Source organism: Oncorhynchus clarkii, chromosome 27, assembly GCF_045791955.1.
Source record: "Oncorhynchus clarkii lewisi isolate Uvic-CL-2024 chromosome 27, UVic_Ocla_1.0, whole genome shotgun sequence".
In the NCBI taxonomy this organism is placed as follows: domain Eukaryota; kingdom Metazoa; phylum Chordata; class Actinopteri; order Salmoniformes; family Salmonidae; genus Oncorhynchus; species Oncorhynchus clarkii.
In genome coordinates this window covers 7785946-7807156 of record NC_092173.1, presented here as the reverse complement: position 1 = coordinate 7807156, position 21211 = coordinate 7785946, and the positions used below count along the sequence as shown (strand labels likewise).

The following is a 21211-nucleotide window of genomic DNA, read 5'->3' as shown; positions in this document are numbered from 1 at the left end:
AGGGAGAAAAAAATTCTAGATCACCTGTACTCCACACACAGAGACACGTACAAAGTTCTCCCATTTGGTAAATCTGACCACAACTCTATCCTCCTGACTCCTGCTTTCAAGGAAAAAATTAAGCAGGAAGCATCAGTTACTCGGTCTATAAAAAAGTGGTCAGATGAAGCAGATGCTAAACTACAGGACTGTTTTGCTATCACAGACTGGAACATGTTCCGGGATTCTTCCGATGGCATTGAGGAGTACACCACATCAGTCACTGGCTTTATCAATAAGTGCATCGAGGACATTGTCCCCACAGTGACTGTACGTACATACCCCAACCAGAAGCCATGGATTACCGGCAACAGTTGCACTGAGCTGCCACTTTCAAGGTGCGGGACTTTAACCCGGAAGCTTACAAGAAATCCTGCTATGCCCAACGACGAACCATTAAACAGGTAAAGCGTCAATACAGGGCTAAGATTAAATCAGGGCTTCGCTAACTATTACAGACTACAAAGGGAATCCCAGCCGAAAGCTGCCCAGTGACACGAGCCTACCAGACGAGCTAAATCACTTCTATGCTCGCTTCGAGGCAAGCAACACTGAGGCATGCATGAGAGCATCAGCTGTTCCGGACTACTCTCCGTAGCCGACGTGAGTAAGACCTTTAAACAGGTCAACATACACAAGGCTGTGGGGCCAGACGGATTACCAGGACGTGTGCTCTGGGCACGTGCTGACCAACTGGCAGGTGTCTTCACTGACATTTTCAACATGTCCCTGATTGAATTTGTAATACCAAAATGTTTCAAGCAGACCACCATAGTCACTGTGCCCAAGAACACAAAGGCAACCTGCCTAAATGACTACCGACCCATAGCACTCACGTCTGTAGTCATGAAGTGCTTTGACAGGCTGGTCTTGGCTCACATCAACACCATTATCCCAGAAACCCTAGACCCACTCCAATTTGCATACCGTCCAAACAGATCCACAGATGATGCAATCTCTATTGCACTCCACACTGCCCTTTCCCGCCTGGACAAAAGGAACACTTATGTGAGAATGCTATTCATTGACTACAGCTCAGCGTTCAACACCATATTACCCTCAAAGCTCATCACTGAGCTAAGGATCCTAGGACTAAACACTTCCCTCTACAACTGGATCCTGGACTTCTTGATGGGCCGCACCCAGGTGGTGAGGGTAGGTAGCAACACATCTGCCACACTGATCCTCAACACTGGAGCCCCCCAGGGGTGCGTGCTCAGTCCCCTCCTGTACTCCCTGTTTACCCACGACTGCATGGCTAGGCATGACTCCAACACCATCATTAAGTTTGCAGATGACACAACAGTGGTAGGCCTGATCACCGACAACGACAAGACAGCCTATAGGGAGGAGGTCAGAGACCTGTCATGACTGGTGCCAGAATAACAACCTATCCCTCAACGTGACCAAGACTAAGGAGATGATTGTGGACTACAGGAAAAGGAGGACCGAGTACGCCCCCATTCTCATCGACGGGGCTGTAGTGGAGCAGGTTGAGAGCTTCAAGTTCCTTGGTGTCCACATCAACAACAAACTAGAATGGTCCAAACACACCAAGACGGTCGTGAAGAGGGCCCGACAAAGCCTATCCCTCTCAGGAAACTAAAAAGATTTGGCATGGGTCCTGAGATCCTCAAAAGGTTCTACAGCTGCAACATCGAGAGCATCCTGACTTGTTGTAATCACTGCCTGGTACGGCAATTGCTTGGCCTCCGACCGCAAGGCACAACAGAGGGTAGTGCGTACGGCCCAGTACATCACTGGGGCTAAGTTGCCTGCCATCCAGGACCTCTACACCAGGTGGTGTCAGAGGAAGGCCCTAAAAATTGTCAAAGACCCCAGCCACCCCAGTCATAGACTGTTCTCTCTACTACTGCATGGCAAGCGGTACCGGAGTGCCAAGTCTAGGACAAAAAGGCTTCTCAACAGTTTTTACCCCCAAGCTGTAAGACTCCTGAACAGGTAATCAAATGGCTACCCAAACTATCTGCATTGTGTGCCCCCAACCCCTCTTTTACACTGCTGCTACTCTCTGTTTATCACACATGCATAGTCACTTTAACTATACATTCATGTACATACTACCTCAATTTACCCGACCAACTAATGCTCCCGCACATTGGCTAACCGGGCTATCTGCATTGTGTCCTGCCACCCAACACCCACCAACCCCTCTTTTATGCTTCTGCTACTCTCTGTGGATCATATATGCATAGTCACTTTAACCATATCTACATGTACATACTACCTCAATCAGCCTGACTAACCGGTGTCTGTATGTAGCCTCACTACTTATAGCCTCACTACTTATAGCCTCACTACTGGTATTTTTCACTGTATTTTACTGTTGTTTTTATTTCTTTACTTACCTATTGTTCACCTAATTCCTTTTTTCCACAATTGGTTAGAGCCTGTAATAAAGCATTTCGCTGTAAGGTCTACACCTGTTGTATTCAGCGCACGTGAAAAATAAACGATTTGATTTGAATTTATCCTTTGTTCTGGAGTCCTAATTGGAGATTTTTTGTTCCAACCGCCATGTCTTTGTGAGACGCGTTGTGGGTGAACTGATGATCTCTGCATGTATATTTCCCACCGTAAAGAATGGAGGAGGAAGTGTTATGGAGTCGGGGTGCTTTGCTGGTGACACTGTCTGTGATTCATTTAGAATTCAAGGCACACTTAACCAGCATGGCTACCACAACATTCTGCAGCGATGCACCATTCCATCTGTTTTGGGCTTAGTGGGACAAGACAATGACCCAACACACCTCCAGGCTGTGTAAGGGCTATTTTACCAAGAAGGAGAGTGATCAGATCACCTGGCCTCCACAATCCCCCGACCTCAACCAAATTCAAATGGTTTAGGATGAGTCGGACCGCAGAGTGAAGGAAAAGCAGCCAATAAGTGCTCAGCATATGTGGGAACTCCTTCAAGACTGTTGGAAAAATATTCCAGGTGAAGCTGATTGAGAGAATGCCAAGAGTGTGCAAAGCTGTCATCGAGGCAAAGGTTGGCTATTTGAAGAATCTCAAATATTAAATATATTTTGATTTAACACTTTTTTGGTTACTACATGATTCCATATGTGTTATTTCATAGTTTTGATGTCTTCACTATTATTCTACAATGTAGACAATAGTAAAAATAAACACACACAGTTGCAAGAAAAAGTATGTGAACCCTTTGGAATTATCTGGATTTCTGCATAAATTGGTCAAACAATGTGGGCTGATCTTCCTCTAAATCACTACAATAGACACAGTGTGCTTAAACTAATAACACACAAATTATTGTATTTTTCTTGTCTATATTGAATACATACTTTAAACATTCATAGTGTAGGTTGGAAAAAGTATGTGAACCCCAAGGCTAATGACTTCTTGTTGCATTACTCACTTTGCACTCTTCACGGTACTACTGGACTCTGATATTGTTTTGCAAAGTCTGATTAGACATTATTCAGTTGTACACATAGATGTCTACCTCTGTAACCTCATTGCTGCTATCCCTGTATTTCAGTTGCATGCCTCCTTGCACTTTCAATTTGCCTTCACTTGCCATCTGTACTTGCCGTTTGCCTTCATTGCACATTTGTACATCCCACTTAATAATATACATTGTACTTAATTGTTTCACCATTTGCAGCATTTCTAATCATTGATGAAAAAATGAATTCCCATGTTGGTGAAGACCTTTTGCAGGAGAATGTAAAGCTATCTGTCCGCCAATTGAAACTCAAAAGAAGTTGGGTGATGCAACAGTACAAACACCCAAAACACAGTAGTAAATCAACAACAGAATGTCTTCAACAGAAGAAAATACGCCTTCTGGAGTGGCCCAGTCAGAGTCCTGACCTCAACCCGATTGAGATGCTGTGGCATGACCTCGAGAGCGGTTCACACCAGAATATTGCTGGTGTGAGGAATGGAAAGAGGAATGGTCCAAAATTCCCCCTGACCGTTGTGCAGGTCTGATCCTCAACTACCAAAAACGTTTGGTTGAGGTTATTGCTGCCAAATCAGTTATTAAATCCAAGGGTTCACATACTTTTGCACCCTACACTGTGAATGTTTATAGACTGTGTTTGTCTATTGTTGTGAATTAGATGAAGATCAGATCAAATTTGATGACCATTTTATGCAGAAATCCAGGTCATTCTAAAGGATTCACATACTTTTTCCAGTCAAAAGTTTGGACACACCTACTCATTCAAGGGTTTTTCTTTATTGTAGAATAACAGTGAAGACATCAAAACTATGAAATAACACATAAGGAATCATGTAGTAACACAAAAAGTTTGAAACAAATCAAAACCTTTTTTTTATATTTGAGATTCTTCAAAGTAGCCACCCTTTGTCTTGATGACAGGCTTTGCACACTCTTGATTTGATTTACTGACCTTCAAACACCAGGCTTCTTTCATTCAGATGAGACATTGCTTTTTTTTCTCTCCCTCCCCCAAAGTATAGCATTCTGTATTATTTAACACTTTCTTTGAAATTCAGTTTTATCATTGTACATGCAGGAATAGACTGCACCACTTGCCAATGGCAGTATTTCCAAATGGTACAGTAAGACAAACTACACCCTACAGACTACTAACCTATCGTAATATTTCTGAAGAAAAAAAAAAATCGATAGCCTTTCCAAAAAGTCATGACCCAATCTACGTCTTAATTCTGTCTATCTCAAGTGTTTAAGAGACTTGGCTTACTGATATGAGGCAGTACAATTCCCAGAAAGCAGATAAACTCTCTATGACTCACTCTGACTCACAGCCGTTTCACCTCAATAAAGCACTGAACACACGAACAGCCATGCAAGGTCTGAAAAGGTCTGAGTGGAAAAGAAATGAAAAAAGATACCGGTTTGAAAAACCAATATTTGATTAATGGGCTTTTTATCCAGCCTTTCCTCTAATAATAGCGGGCTGTATTTATTTTGTCGGAGACAGATGGTTTAAAATCCACACGTTCAAAAAATGTCATTGCAAGAGAAAATAGAAACAGTTCCTATGATGTTACCAGAGAAATTAAGATGTGCTGTGCAAATATGTCAGACCTGAAGCCAAGTACATGGGAGGGAGGTGGCTGAGTCCAAATGAAAGACATATGTCTTTGGTATTTGTATACCCTGTAGGTCTAGGACACAACATTCAGCAGCAAGCCAATTCAAAGGCTGTCTCGCCTTTTATCGTTAGACTCAATTCACTTTAGAACAGATTTTTTAGTTGATGTCTACTGGTTTTAAACCAATTTCATATCACCAAGTGGTTTACAAATGCTTGGTGAATAACAGCAGTAGCCTGTATTAAACACATGAGCATTATCCATATGTAATCCTTCATATACATACAGTTTCTTATAGGCTATACCATTGTTTGCGGTGTGTGGAGGATCCATTGCTCTCTTCATTCAGCACATGTCCTGAGTCATTCAGTGAATCTGTATGAGGCAGGGTAGGGAGGTGTGTGTGAAGTAGAGAAAAGGCTGAGTATGTAGAGGGGGGAGGAGAGCTAAAGCAGGGTGATATAGACAGGCCGCAATGGGAAAGAATGCCATGTGTCTGTGGAGGACAGACAGAGAGCGAGGGAGAGGAGGAGAGAGGGAGAGTAAGGGGAGGAGGGAGCAGAAGGAGGGAGGGAATAGGTTCTGAGTGGAGAGTGGAAGCATCGTGGCTGGCCAGGGCGGACTGCTGAATGAAAGGGCCTGTTGCTCTCCGCCACCGTTCGTTTTTGTCCCGCGAAAGAGCACATGTCCAGAGCAAACATAGGAAGGCTCTCCAACAGTCAGGCACCGGGGGAAGGGACAGAATCACCACTACACACAGACCTTTTGGAATTTTGCGTCTCTCCATTACTTAGCTCTACAGGTGGCAGGGTAAACTACTATTGCAATGAGCAGGGTAAGTGTAAAGGGAGTTGAGCTGCTGTCCCGTTGGCTGTTGGTCCTACTGGTCCTACACGCACCCCAACATGGGAACACCCATCCCCAGTGCCTGGATTACAAGCCCCCCTTCCAGCCACGGGAGCCTCTGGTCTTCTGTAAGGAGTACGCCAAGTTTGGTTGCTGTGACCTGGAGAAAGATGACAAGATCTCCCAAAACTTCTACAAGATCATGGACTATTTTGACTACTCGGGTTACATGACCTGTGCGAAATACATACGCACCATCCTCTGTCAGGTAAATTGAAGTCTGCCGGATGTTAGCTAATGCCTCCTTATCTAAAACTTTCCACAAAAAGACAATACCTTTTTTTTCTAAGAGTGCATTTGTAGAATGGATTATCTTCACGCATGTTTTTTTTTTTAAATTTCACTTGTAATAAAATTATATTTCATCACAGGATATAAAACATTTTATACAGATTAATCTATCATATTTCATGAAACTATATTTAATTCCAATTTTTACACATTGACACCCCCTTCATTATTGAAATGTATGTGAACATCATGATAATTACATACCCCAGGCCTTTCCAAATGTGCACGCTGTAGATTGGAACAAATTACAGTTGGAGGGATTATGTAAGGCGTTGACGTGTCTGTTCAACCATGAGATACGACAGTACTGTTACCAGTGATGGATTTTGGGGCCTGAACCACAGTACCACAACATCACTACTGGATGGAATATATTTGTTCTCCTCTCCAATGAAGAGAATTGCAGACCACGTGAACGTGTCCTCAGCTTTGTTTGGTTTTGGATCCAGTGGAAATTAGCTATTGTGCTCTGCTCTCATATCAACCATGCTAAGGTACAGGCAGTGTGGTCAGTGGCTGGAGACCCAATGCCCAAGGCCACTTAGCCAGGGTAAACTCTGCTCAATCATGCTCTTTGTCCAGACAGTTATCATAGATACAGAGGGATGCTTGTGATCTGTCAAGAGGCCCACTGACCACCAGCCAAACATCGATTTCCTCTCTGGTCACTGAACAGGATATACAGTATCATATTTCCACTGGGATAGGGAGGGAGGGCAGGAGGGAGAGGGAGGGCAGGAGGGAGAGGGAGGTGAGGAGTTGAATCCAGCTGAAGTAGTTGAAGGAACTATACCGTCTACTTGTGGTAGGATTAAGGCTGACTATTGGGTTACAAAACAATTAGTAACATTGACGTCAACCATTTAAATAAATACAGCCTATCCGATACCTCCTTCCCAACTTTGGAAGCTGAGAAGTCTCACATTTACAGTGATCGTGGCAACGTGGAACGTTGAAGGGTTGTCCTATACGATGTGGCACATGTGCACTCTCTCATTACTGCCCACCCCTTTTGGAAGGAGGGCCGTTTTAGAGGTTTCTTTGAGTGTATTTATGTTGACTTTGGTGACTCATGGAGGAAAGGAAACCAGCACACACAGCTTTAACCCTACCAGCTCACCCTGCATCATGTACTTAACCGTTTTACTACTGTCCTTCTTTACTCTCACAGTGTTTGTGGGTGTGCGTGTGGTAGTGCTAGTCTAGGGTTGTTTCTACGATAAAATGTACAATTTGTAACATACAGTGGCTTGCAAAAGTATTCATCCCCTTGGCATTTTTCCTATTTTGTTGCCTTACAACCTGGAATTAAAATTGATTTTTGGGGGTTTTGTGTCATTTGATTTACACAACATGCCTACCACTTTGAAAATGCAAAATATTTTTTATTGCGAAACAAACAAGAAATAAGACAACAAAATAAAACAGAAAGCTAGCATGACTATTCACCCCCCCCCCCCCCCCACCCAAAATCAATACTTTGTAGAGCCACGTTTTTCAGCAATTACAGCTGCAAGTATCTTGGGGTATGTCTCTATAAGCTTGACACATCTAGCCACTGGGATTTATGCCCATTCTTCAAGGTAAAAATGCTCTAGCTCCTCCAAGTTGGATGGGTTCCGCTGGTGTACAGCATTCTTTAAGTCACGCCACAGATTTTCAATTGGATTTAGTTCTGGGCTTTGACTAGGCCATTCCAAGACATTTAAATGTTTCCCCTTAAACCACTCAAGTGTTGCTTTAGCAGTATGCTTAGGATCATTGTCCTGCTGGAAGGTGAACTTCTGTCCCAGTCTCAAATCTCTGGAAGACTGAAACAGGTTTCCCTCAAGATTTTCTCAATATTTAGCGCCAACCATCATTCCTTCAATTCCGACCAGTTTCCCAGTCCCTGCCGATGAAAGACATACCCACAGCATGATGCTGCCACCACCATGCTTCAGGTGTTGGGTTTGCGCCAGACATAGCATTTTCCTTGATGGCCAAAAATCTTGTTTTATTCTCATCTGATCTGAGTACCTTCTTCCATATTTTTGGTTTCTTTAATTAAGCAATGGCTTTTTTTATGGACACTCTTCTGTAAAGCCCAGCTCTGTGGAGTGTACGTCTCAAAGTGGTCCTATGGACAGATACTCCAATTTCCACTGTGGAGCTTTGAAGCTCCTTCAGTGTTTTCTCTGGTCTCTTTGTTGCCTCTTTGATTAATGCCCTCCTTGCCTGGTCCCTGAGTTTTGGTGGGCGGCCTTCTCTTGGCATGTTTGTTGTGGTGCCATATTCTTTAAATGTTTTAATAATTGATTTAATGGTGCTCCGTGGGATGTTCAAAGTTTCAGATATTTTTTTGTAACCCAAACCTGATCTATACTTCTCCACAACTTTGTCCCTGACCTGTTTGAAGCGCTCCTTGGTCTTCGTGGTGCCGCTTGCTTAGTGTGTTGCAGACTCAGGCCTTTCAGAACAGGTGTATACTGTATATACTGAGATCATTTGACAGATCATGTGACACTTAGATTGCACACAGGTGAACTTTATTTAACTAATTATGTGACTTCTGAAGGTAATTGGTTGCACCAGATCTTATTTAGCGTCTTCATAGCAAAGGAGATGAATACATATGCACGCACCACTTTTCCATTCTTTTCTTTATATAATTTTTTTTCATTTCACTTCACCAATTTTGAAAAAAAAAATTGTATTGTCCATTACATGAAATCCTGGCGCGAACCCAGGCTCTCTGGTGGCACAGCTAGCGCTGCAGTACAGCGCCCTTAACCACTATCCTCATCTTCTCGAAGGAGCTTTCTAGCCACGTTCAACATGTCAAGCAGGTCCTGCAGCGGTTATTGGAGAACCGTCTGTTTGTGAAGGCTGAGAAGTGTGATTTTCACGCCCACACGACGTCCTTCCTCGGTTACATCATCTCCAGGGGAGAGATCAAGATGGACCAAGAGAAGGTTCGGGCGGTTGGGATTGGGTCCAGCCCGGTACGAGATTGCAGCTCCAGAGATTCCTGGGGTTTGCAAATTTTTATCGGAGGTTTATCCGTGATTACAGCCGGGTGGCCGCCCCTTTAACTGTACTGACGTCTTGCACCAGAAAGTTCTGTTGGTCTCCTGAGGCAGACCGAGCATTTCTAGATTTGAAGAGCCGATTCACCAACGCCCCGATTCTCTCTCAACCTGACACTTCCCGTCAGTTCGTTGTGGAGGTGGATGCGTCTGATGTGGGGGTGGGCGCCATCCTGTCCCAGCGTAGCTCCACTGACGGTAAACTCCATCCCTGCGCCTTCTACTCTTGTCGTCTTTCTCCAGCTGAAAGAAACTACGATGTGGGTAACCGGGAGCTTCTCGCTGTGAAGCTTGCCTTGGAGGAGTGGCGTCACTGGTTGGAGGGAGCGGAGCAACCGTTTGTGGTCTGGACTGACCACAAGAATCTGGCTACGTGCAATCGGCTAAACGTCTCAACTCCCGTCTGTTTTTTGGACGCTTCAATTTTTCCCTGACGTTCCGACCTGGGTCGAAGAACAGGAAGGCGGAGGCCCTGTCCCGGATGTTCTCCAAGACGGAGGAGAGTGGGGCCAAGACTGAGACGATTCTTCCCCAGAACGTTGTCGTGGGAGCCGTTACATGGAGGATTGAGGAGGAGGTGATGGCGGCTCTTCGGACACAGCCCGGGCCCGGTAACGGTCCACCCGGTCGGTTGATCGTGCCTGAGTCGGTTCGTTCGTGGTCCCACGCCAGCAAGATAGCTTGTCACCCTAGTGTTGCTCGGACTATGGCGCTACTGCGCAGACGATTTTGGTGGCCTGCCATGGGAGAAGATACCCGGAGGTTTGTTGCCGCTTGTCCTGTTTGTGCGCAGAATAAGAGTACCAATCGGGCCAGCTCTGGGCTTCTTCACCCCCTACCTATTCCCCGGCGACCTTGGTCGCATCTGGCCCTGGATTTTGTCACAGGGTTGCCCTCTTCTGTTGGTAACACGGTTATTCTGACCATTGTGGATAGATTCAGCAAGTTTGCCCACTTTGTTCCCCTCTCCAAGCTGCCTTCTGCCACTGAGACGTCCGAGATCCTGGTTAGGGAGGTGTTCAGGGTCCACGGGTTGCCCTGTGACATTGTTTCTGACCGTGGAGCTACAGTCAGTCTCACATCTGGATTTCACCCCCAATCTAATGGTCAGGCGGAGAGTTCCAACCAGAAGATGGAGTCCACGCTGCGCTGTCTTGTTTCCTCTGATCCCACCTCTTGGTCCTCTCAATTACCCTGGGTCGAGTATGCTCATAATACTCTCCCTTCATCTGCCACTGGGATGTCTCCCTTCCAGTGCCTGTACGGTTACCAACCTCCCTTGTTTCCTTCTCAGGAGCGGGATCTCTCGGTTCCTTCTGTCCAGACCCACATTCGTCGTTGCCACCGCACCTGGCATCGGGCCAGGAAGGCCCTCCTTAAGGTTTCTGACCGGTATCAGATCCAGGCAAATCGTCGCCGTATTCCTGCCCCCGCTTATACCATCGGAGATAGGGTTTGGTTGGCTACACGGGATCTTCCTCTACGGACTGAGTCGAGGAAACTGTCACCGAAGTTCATTGGTCCGTTTGTAGTGGAGAAGATCATTAATCCTGTTGTGGTCCGACTCAAGTTGCCTGCTACACTAAGAGTAAGAGTACAAGAGTACATCCCAGATGTCAGATCCTTGACGATGACCTGCTTCGTGATTTTTACCGCCTCCACCCTGGCGCTCCGGGTAGTCCGCCCGGTGGCGTTCGTATTGTCACGAATCCCATTTCCTGAGTCTGGTTTTTGCCTGTGTTCTGTCCTGGAGTGTTTTTTCCGGCGTCCTGGAACGCACCTTGTCTGGTTGCCGGGCAATGTAGCCAGTTGGGAGTTCTGATTACCCGCACCTGTATCCCATCAGCTATCTGCACACCTGGTCCTGATCATCATCTCTCCTCTTCATAAGCCCGGACCTGACATCCATTCCCTGCCGGATCGTTAGCCATGAACAGTATGTTGTGCCATAGTATCAGCCTCAAGTTGGATAGAATTTGTTTTGTTGTTTTTTACGTATTGCTTGCCTTAAACTTACCTCCGTTTGTTCTGTCTTCAGTTACTCACCCGGATCATTTACCCCATTCCCGCCTGGTCGTCGAAGGATTCCGCTACCCCATTGGATCCACCTATTTACTCCCATCAACTCGCCACCGCTGCCCGCTACGCCACCTGGATATATCTACCCATTCACATTCACTTGTAAATAAATACTCATCTTCTCCCTACTCTCCTTGTTCTGGTCTGCTTCTGGGTTCGATTTTGAAAGAACGTGACAACCACTGCGCCACCCGGGAGGCCTAATCTCTGCATTTCACATGACTTGGACTACAGATATGCATCTGTTGGTACAGATACAGATACAGTACCTTAAGAAATGGGTCTCACAATGTGCCATGACCTGACATATCTTACATTTTGTTTAAAATTAAGGCATTTCATACATGCTTTTATTTATGTTCCTTTTAGCAGCTATATGCCCACATTTGCCAGTTCTTACCTACTAGTTTTATACTGTACCCCCTATTCAGACATGTGGCTGTGTGTAACACATAGCACCTCCAGATTGTCCACTTTTTACGTCACTGCCTGGGAATCATGTGATTTGCATAATCCACCCTGCAATCTACGGCCAGCAACAGATTTAAACCCTGAGTTGGCCAAGTGTTGTTGATGTTAAACACTTTGATGTAGAGTTTTTGATGCCTCCGTTTATTTGATGGCACCTTTTGGGAGAGCATATCCCAGATTTAAATGGAAAGAAATGAAAAAATACTCAGCAGAACTCCAGAACACATCATGCCACTTTTGCTTAAGACTTGGAATCATTATATTATTCAATCCGTTTTTGTAACAGAATTGTTTCTTTCAGTACCAGCTGTTACAGTGGTTTATATGTTTTGCATCATTGTCCCAACGGATTACCAGTGTCAAAATGGGTGTAATTGTGTGGCTTTGACTTAATAGGGGATTGGATGTTCCAAGATGCATTTAAACAGGCCTTATTTATAGCCAGAATAGTCATTACCAGCTGGTCTGGTGAGTACTGGGAGGAAAAGAGGACATGCTGAATTTCAAACGTTTACAAGCCTAGGGAGAGTTCATCATGAAAATAGCTGCGCAGTATCATGAACAGACATGACATAGCATTAACATGTAGACTATGCTTTTGAAGTTTCAATTTGAGATTACACAAAGCTGCTATAGCCTACAGTTTAAGTGGTAGCTCATTATGAAAGTTATCAGCCGACAAGGTAGATCTACTGAGTTTTGCTCATAAGCGTGTGTAGTCCGAGCACCAATACTTCTGCAACTTTTCAAACAAGCTTTCCTCATCCTCGCAGGAGTGCTCTCCCTACTCTGCCCACCTGTACGATGCTGAGGACGCCAACACACCCATGAGGGAGCTGCCAGGCCTGTGCGGAGACTACTGCTCTGAGTTCTGGCACCAGTGCCGCTACACCATTAGCCTGCTCACCGACAACAACGCCACGGTGGGTATAGAGGAGGACCGCAATAAGTTCTGTAACTTCCTGGAGCTCAAAGACAGGGAGTACTGTTACCCTAACGTGCTCTCCGACGACAAGCTCAACGCCAACCTGGGAGATGTTCGGGCGGACCCCGAGGGCTGTCTCCAACTGTGCCTGCAGGAGGTGGCCAACAGTCTGAGGAACCCGGTGGCCATGGTCCACGCCGACGACGGGACCCACCGCTTCTTTGTGGCAGAGCAGCTGGGCTACGTGTGGACGTACCTGCCCAACGGCTCCCGTATTGACCGGCCCTTCCTCAACCTAACTAAGGCAGTGCTCACCTCTCCCTGGGCAGGGGATGAGAGAGGCTTCCTCTGCATGGCCCTCCACCCGCGCTTCACGCTGGTGCAGAAGGCCTATGTCTACTACTCTGTGTCTGTGAAGAAGGAGGAGAGGATCCGCATTAGTGAGTTCACACTGTCCGCTGACGATATGAACCAACTAGATCACTCCTCAGAGAGGTAAGAGAAGTATCACCAAATGACATGGACTGAATCAGAACCTGTGGTGACATGGGCTCCATTCACATGCATGTATTTGACATTTTGAAACAATACAAATCAGCAGATTTGAAATAAAGATCTGCAACTACAATCATCCTTTCAGATTTAGAATTTAGTGATGTTTGGTCATGCGTGGTTTTCTTTTGTAGAACTATTTTGGAAGTGGTGGAACCTGCCTCGAACCACAACGGGGGCCAGCTTCTCTTCGGGCACGATGGCTACCTCTACGTCTTCATCGGCGATGGGGGAAGAGCAGGGGATCCCTTTGGCGAGTTTGGGAACTCCCAGAATAAGTGAGTCCCCGTGCTCTGTACATTTCAAAACTCATTCAGGGGAAACAAATTAAGGGGTGACATTTAGTTATTCAGTGTATATCTAGCCTTCACCCCATGCTGATGTTTTTTGAAGGTCAGAATGATATGTTTGCTTCAGAGACCTACATTCTTAAAGTTGAAGATATAGTTCAACAAATGACACCTAAACTGTGGTGTCGGAGTATTATTGCAATGTGTACGCTGGGATTCAGGAAGCAATTTCAGGGGAGTGTATTTAATAACTAAATGAACATAGAACAAAACCAAGAAACACAGGTGGCGTACAAAATGAACACTGGAACAGAAACAATAGCACCTAGGGAAAGAACCAAAGGGAGTGACAGATATTGGGAAGGTAATCAGGAAGGTGATGGAGTCCAGGTGAGTCTGATGAGGCGCTGGTGCGCTTGACGATGGTGACAGGTGTGCGTAATAATCAGCAGACTGCCGACCTCGAGCGCCGGAGAGGGAGTAGTGAGGGAGTGAAACGCTTAATGTGATACATCTGGCTCTTCATGGTATACTTATTTACAGTCATTTAACTTTTTTTTTTAATCTGGAAAATAGGAGTTCAAAAAGTTTAACCTATAGCGTGACATCTTTGTTGATGTAAATATAAGCTACAGTAAAGGGGACCACAGGGCACAATTAGTCTATTAGTGTGTTTGTAAACTGTATTACTCAATTGCCAAATTATGTGATGTTCTCATATGGTAACATAGTGATACATGATTCTATTTTTAAAGAATGGAAAATCCTGTTGCCCTGGTAAATGTCTAGTAATTATTATATTCATGGTTGACTAATACACGTTTAGATTAAATTTGTGTCTGAGTTGTTGTCAACTTGTCATAAACAAGTTTAATATTCCAGAAGATGAATTGACACCGGAGGGTAGAATAATCTTTTACTAAAAACTTTGACTAGAAATTGACAAGCTCTCAACATTGAGAGAGTGACAAATGTATGGATTGAAGCGCAATTAACTTTACACAGGACCTTCAGCAATGCCACTCAGCAGCTATTCATGAAAGTGCGATTTTATGACCTTACTTGTCAATGGCGCCAATGCTTTGGTAACATTGGGAGAGAAATCGCCATCTATGACCTCAACCCCTGAGCATTTGACATGACAAACACTCAGTTCAAGGCTATGTGTACATTCATGTAGACAGACAGTACAGTTGTTCACAATATTAGCTTTGGCAGGGTATGTTTAGCTTTCTCCTGGCAGGGGCCAGGGCAGGGGTTGGCAGTGCCCAGAATCTACATAGTGTCACAGGGCCATTCAGAAAGGACTCAAAGGCAGCCCAAAACATTTTGCTGAAAGTGACCTGCCTCTATAGTTATAACACCGTGACAGAATTGTACACACAGTGATGTTATGAGAAACTCTAAATCCTTCTTTGAGGAAAAACATCACTGAGCTCTGGACAGTCTGTGTCTTAGAATGCACTTTATTTTGAACCATGGGCAAGGACAGGGCATAGCAGTACCAGTCAGGTTGTGAGTGCCACCCCCACAGCGCTTTGGTCAGTGGCCAGAGTCTGGACCTGCTGTGTCAGGCTAAATATTTATGGAGAATGTTGTCGGGCGATGTCCGGCATTTTCTTACCATGTGATAATCACTACAATCTCGCATAGTTGAGCTTGAATGGACGTTTGACACTCCTTTTAAAGACCCGAACGGAGGTAGAATATCTGCTATTCTGTTCAGAATATTACGATGTAGATGTAAAAGGAGGCTGGTGGGAGGAGCTATAGGAAGACAGGCTCATTGTAATGGCTGGAATGAAATAAATGGAACGGTATCAAACGACTCCCAAAAATATGGAAAACACGTGACTGACTCCGTTCCATTCATTCTATTCCAGCCACAACAATGAGCGCATCCTCCTAATTTCAACAGTGGCATGAGTAAGAGCAGGTGCTCTAAATCAACCTTGTTATGCGTTATTCTCAGAAGAGGATTATGTCTAGTTCATAGTTGGGTAGCTCTAGTGGATAGCAGAATTTATGCATGCCGAAATAGGGGGTTCTATACATCACAGCTTTATCTCGGGGGCGGTACTTACGGTAAAGGCATTGTACTGAGTTGCATTTGGTGAAAACATCCCTTTCAGCTCATCCCAGGAGAAGAAAGATGAGCAGAGGGTTTCTTGACAGCCAATGAGTGGAAGGCCAGGGATATGAGGGTTTTGGGACCTGCCAAGGCTAATATTTACACAAGATGCTGTGGGCCGTATAATAGTATGAGAGAGAGAGAGAGAGAGAGAGAGAGAGAGAGAGAGAGAGAGAGAGAGAGAGAGAGAGAGAGAGAGAGAGAGAGAGAGAGAGAGAGAGAGAGAGAGAGAGAGAGAGAGAGAGAGAGAGAGAGAGAGAGAGAGAGAGAGAGAGAGAGAGAGAGAGAGAGAGAGAGAGAGAGAGAGAGAGAGAGAGAGAGAGAGAGAGAGAGAGAGAGAGAGAGAGAGAGAGAGAGAGAGAGAGAGAGAGAGAATCCCCTATGTATTTATTTGGACAGTGAAGCTAAAACAATTAATTTGGCTCTATACTTCAGCATTTTGGATTTGAGATCAAATGTTTTATATCAGGTGACAGTACAGAATGTCAACTTTTTTATTTGAGGGTATTTTCATACATATCTGTTTTATCGTTTAGAAGTGAAAGCATTTTGTGTATCTAATCCCCCCATTTGAAGGTGTCATAAGTATTTGGACAAATTCACTTATAGTGTATTAAATGTAGTCAAATATTTAGTATTTGGTCCCATATTCTTAGCACGCAATGACTGTATCAAGCTTGTGACCCTACAAACTTGTTGGAGGCATTTGCAGTTTGCATTGGTTGTGTTTCGGATTATGCTGTGCCTAGTAGAAATTAATGGTAAATAATGTATTATGTCATTAGAGTCCGTTTTATTGTAAATAGGAATAAAATATGCTTCTGAACAGTTCTACATTAATGTGGATGTTACCATGATTACAGATAATCATGAATGAATCGTGAATAATGATGAGTGAGAGAAAGTCACAGAGGCATAAATATCATTCCTCCTAAAAAATGCTTTTGGGGGCATGATCTTTGTGCATCTATAACTTTCATTAATCATAAATGTCTTTGATGACTGTTGTGACACACCAGCCTGGTCTCGTATCATAGTAAAAGTAAATCAAGGACACTCAAATTAGCATGACACGTTACAGTTGTTATGACCAATGTTTAGCAACCCATACGTTGCAAGTTCGAATCTCATCACGGATAACTTTAGCATTTTGGCTAATTAGAAACTTTTCAACTACTTACTACTTCACTGTTTTGCAACTACTTAGCACGTTAGCTAACCCTAACGTTAACCCGTTAACCTAACTCCTAAACTTAACCCTAACCCCTAGCCTATATAACGTTAGCCACCTTGCCACCTAGCTAGAATTTGTATGTCGTATATTTAGCAAATTCCTAACATATTGTACATTTTGCAAAGTCGTAACATATAATACCAATTGTAATTTGGAACATATCATACTAAAAGGAGTGTCTCAGATTTACGTACAGAATAATACAAAACGTTCTGAGACCAGGTTGGATACACATACACAAATGAAAAACAATGACAGAAGCCCACACTAAATACTCAGACATTTTCCTATGAGTACAACTCAGATAAACCCATGTGTGTGTAGGTCCACTCTGTTGGGCAAGGTGCTGCGTCTCGATGTGGACAACAACGATGACGTGGAACCCTACAGCATCCCATCGGACAATCCTTTCCTGGGGGAGAAGGGCTCGCTGCCTGAAATCTACGCCTACGGGGTGCGTAACATGTGGCGCTGCTCCATCGACCGGGGCGACCTCATCACCGGGCAGGGCCGTGGCCGACTGTTCTGCGGGGACGTGGGACAGAATAAGTTTGAAGAGGTGGACCTCATCGTCAAGGGTGGCAACTATGGCTGGAGAGCCAAGGAGGGCTTCTCTTGCTATGACAACAGGCTGTGTCACAACTCCTCTCTTGGTGAGTAGGCTATTCCTCCAACAGAACTTGGTAGAGGTGGCAGGCTGATTCTCTATGAAGAATCAATTCATTTTTTGGTGAAGAGATTCAGATATGTATTAAATCCCTTAAGCAGTGTAAAAATATTTTCTCCTCAGATGACATCCTGCCTATTTTTGCTTACCCCCACAAACTGGGGAAGTCGGTCACTGGAGGCTACATATACCGCGGCTGCCAGATGCCTAATCTCAATGGCCTCTACATATTCGGGGATTTCATGAGTGGGTGTGTGTTAATACAACGTTATACTGATTAAAATGCACAAAATGTTTCATAGATTGTCATGCCTTGAAAAAAAGTTGATACACAAATGTTCTTAATATTGAAAGATCATTGACAAATGTTTCAAATGCCCTAAAACTCACTTGACACATGCACAATCTGAGTGACTCCTTGTGTGCCTAGGCGCCTGATGTCACTGAAGGAGAACCAAAGCACTGGGAAGTGGGAGTACAAGGAGATCTGTATGGGAAAAGACCAGACGTGCCGATTCCCCAAACTTATCAACAGCTATTACAAATACATAATTTCCTTTGCTGAAGATGAGGCAGGTAACTTTGACAACTAGCTTTGCATGTTTTTCTGTCTTTTTTGTGTTTTGTTCGTACTGATCCGTACATGAAAAGGCCATTAGGGGATGCATGCTGCTTGTGAATTCAGTCACCCAAGACAACCATGGAAAATTGTCTGCTTCTCTGAGTTATTTCATGATGAGCCTCTGCTGCTTTCGAACAGAAATAAAGAAATAACACACCCAGTTCAAACCCAGTGGTGTGCCACTTAGTGCATGCTCTTTAGCTTCAAATAAGTCTCAACAAGCAAACTTTTTCAGAATACTTGACTTCAAAGCTGATTTGAGTAGAGTGGGAAGGGGTTCAAAAGAAACGGGCTGTCTTGATTTCACTTTGAAAGTGTTGCATATCTTTGTGCTGGGTCTTAGATCCTTTTTTCCTCTTGTTTCTAGGGGAGCTGTACATCCTGGCAACGGGAGCTCCCAGTGCGTCTGCCAGAGCGGGGGTGATCTATAAGATAGTGGATCCATCCAGGTATTAAACAAGGGTCACAGTGTCCCAACAGCCAGGGGGCTCTGGGAATTCATCCCTATCTCGGATTAATGGCAGATTCCCAAAACAGACATACCTTTTCCAGATATACTAATGTTTATTGTCCATCCAATTATTGATGTGGTCTTCAATCCCCCTGTGTTTGTTTAGTATATCTCTTACTTTAACTATGTAATCAGCTAATGTAATCGCTCTGTGTCACGCTAAGGGAATATCTGCTAAATCTTTTACCCTAACGGCAATTTACTGAATATAATGTGCTTATCAATGATAGAACTGTTCTCCATGTGGTTATTATAATGTATGATTCAAATTACTCTATACTGTATTAGTAGGAGATAGAGCTGTCATGGGCAGCATTAAAATCAATGGATTGTTTGATGGATTTCTCTCACCATCTAGGAGAGCACCTCCAGGCAAGTGCAGCTTCAAGCCAACTCTTGTCAAGATTAAAGGCAAGCTGATTCACTTCCACCCGAAAGAGGGTAAGTGACACCACAAACAAACACGAGTTCCTTTGCAGGCCATCATGAGTCACAGCGCAACACATCTCAGTCAGTTGGAGTGCTCTAAAGGGCTGTTTCTTTCGCTTGACTTCCTCTCTACAGAGTTTGTCATTGACAAGAAGCCGACGACCACCGCTGCGCCCACTATTACTGCGAGAACAACAGCTACCACCACGCTCCGTACTCCTCCGACCACCATGCGCTCCATGACGACGAGACCTACCTACACACCTCCAACTGCAACCCTGAAGGCTACTGCTAAACCTGCAACGATAAGGGCTACAGTTGAACCTCTAACAACACGAGCTACTGTTAAACCTGTAACAACACCTTCCAATCCCACCTCAATGCAGCAGAGGACTACTGGTACCGCTACACCTGCACTGACCATCTCATGGAGGCAGGTAATGACGGCCAGGCCAGGTCATGCCACCACTCCTTCCCGGCAGAGACCGTCGTTGTCCTACACCAGGCCCACTGTTACCCCGAAGCCCCGACCACTGTTGACAACTGGAGCCAGAAGGCCCTCTCCACCAACAGCACGACCCTTGACCCGACCGCAACCACACGCCACAGTCAGACCCTTTCCACTAGGAGTTACGACCAATCGGCCCCAGACAACACCAAGGCCTACGTACTGGACAGCTGCAACAAAGCACACCACCCAGAGGCCTAACTTCACTCTCTCAAAGGCCCAGGACAAGTTCCTGAAAGGCCAGAGTGACAAGATAGAACATTCCACAGGGAACCGGGTCAACAAGAAGAACCGGGGTTCCAAACCCGGGAAGCAGCGGCGCCGGAAGCATCGGGCTGGGTCGGTGCGGCTGATCAGTGCAGAGCAGCTGTCGGACCGTGGGCGGGTGGAGATTTACATACGGGGGGAGTGGGGCACAGTATGTGATGACTTGTTTAATAGTAAAGCAGCTACGGTGGTCTGCCAGCAACTAGGCTTCCCTGTAGCCCTGCGTGTGGCTAAACGGGCAGAGCTGGGGGGTGGCAGTGGCAATATCCTGCTAGATGATGTGGAGTGTGAGGGCACAGAGAGGACGTTACTGGACTGCAAACGGGCAAAGGTGGGCAAGCACAATTGTGCACACGATGAGGATGTGGGGGTGGTGTGTGGCTACCACCACGACGAGGATAAATAATGAGCCAAAGGATGTCCTCAAAGGATCATTACTACTCTCCTGTGCTTGAACAGAAACGTCCTCTATGTACTGTGCTTCAACTGTGGTCAGACACATCTCCCCCCTCTACTCCCCCACACATACTCATGTAAACACACACACGAATTCATGATGATTAACAACAATTGTTGATTGTAGACTAGACTTTCTGATACTTCACTTCAGAGGCAGCAACCCTTTCCTTCCCTTCACTTGCCTCCCTGCCAGAAAAATGTATATCACTTTACAATATTGCCCTCTGCTGGGGAAAAAAAGGCATACATGTTGTTGAAAACCTTGTTATTTTTTACATTGTATAAATTGATAATCACATCTATATATATGTTTTCTTTTTCTTTTTAATACAAAAAAAGTGATATCAGTCAAAATAATAATGATGATATAAGTGAGGAAAATGCTGGACATTGTGTGCTTTATTATTGTATAATTTGACAGATTATATTTGTAAACTGTTTTCAAGGTACAGGGTGCCTTTGAGATTAATAAACTGAGATTTAAATTTCATTCCTGCTCCTCATTTCTACTCAAGCATCACCCATGGAGAACCAGATAAAACTACACTGTTATCCAGAGGACTAATGCTGGGTTCACGTGCTAGTCAGAACTAGGAAACTCAGAAATGTCCGACTTGCCAATAGGTTGTAGTTATACACGAGCCAAGCTGCGTTCAACCATTTAGCAAGTTGGGCATTTCCGAGTTTCC

General features: G+C 44.8%; 1 protein-coding gene across 1 annotated transcript; it reads left to right on the top strand.

Moving 5' to 3' along the window:
* Positions 1-5707: 5707 nt before the first annotated feature.
* On the top strand, positions 5708-21007 carry LOC139385955 (HHIP-like protein 1). Its single transcript, XM_071131270.1, has 9 exons — positions 5708-6226; positions 12701-13347; positions 13539-13682; positions 17384-17712; positions 17850-17976; positions 18157-18302; positions 18716-18797; positions 19218-19300; positions 19424-21007. The coding sequence occupies exons 1-9, from the start codon at positions 5939-5941 to the stop codon at positions 20467-20469; spliced, it is 2892 nt and encodes a 963-aa protein (XP_070987371.1). The 5' UTR covers positions 5708-5938; the 3' UTR covers positions 20470-21007.
* The last annotated feature ends 204 nt before the right edge of the window (positions 21008-21211 follow it).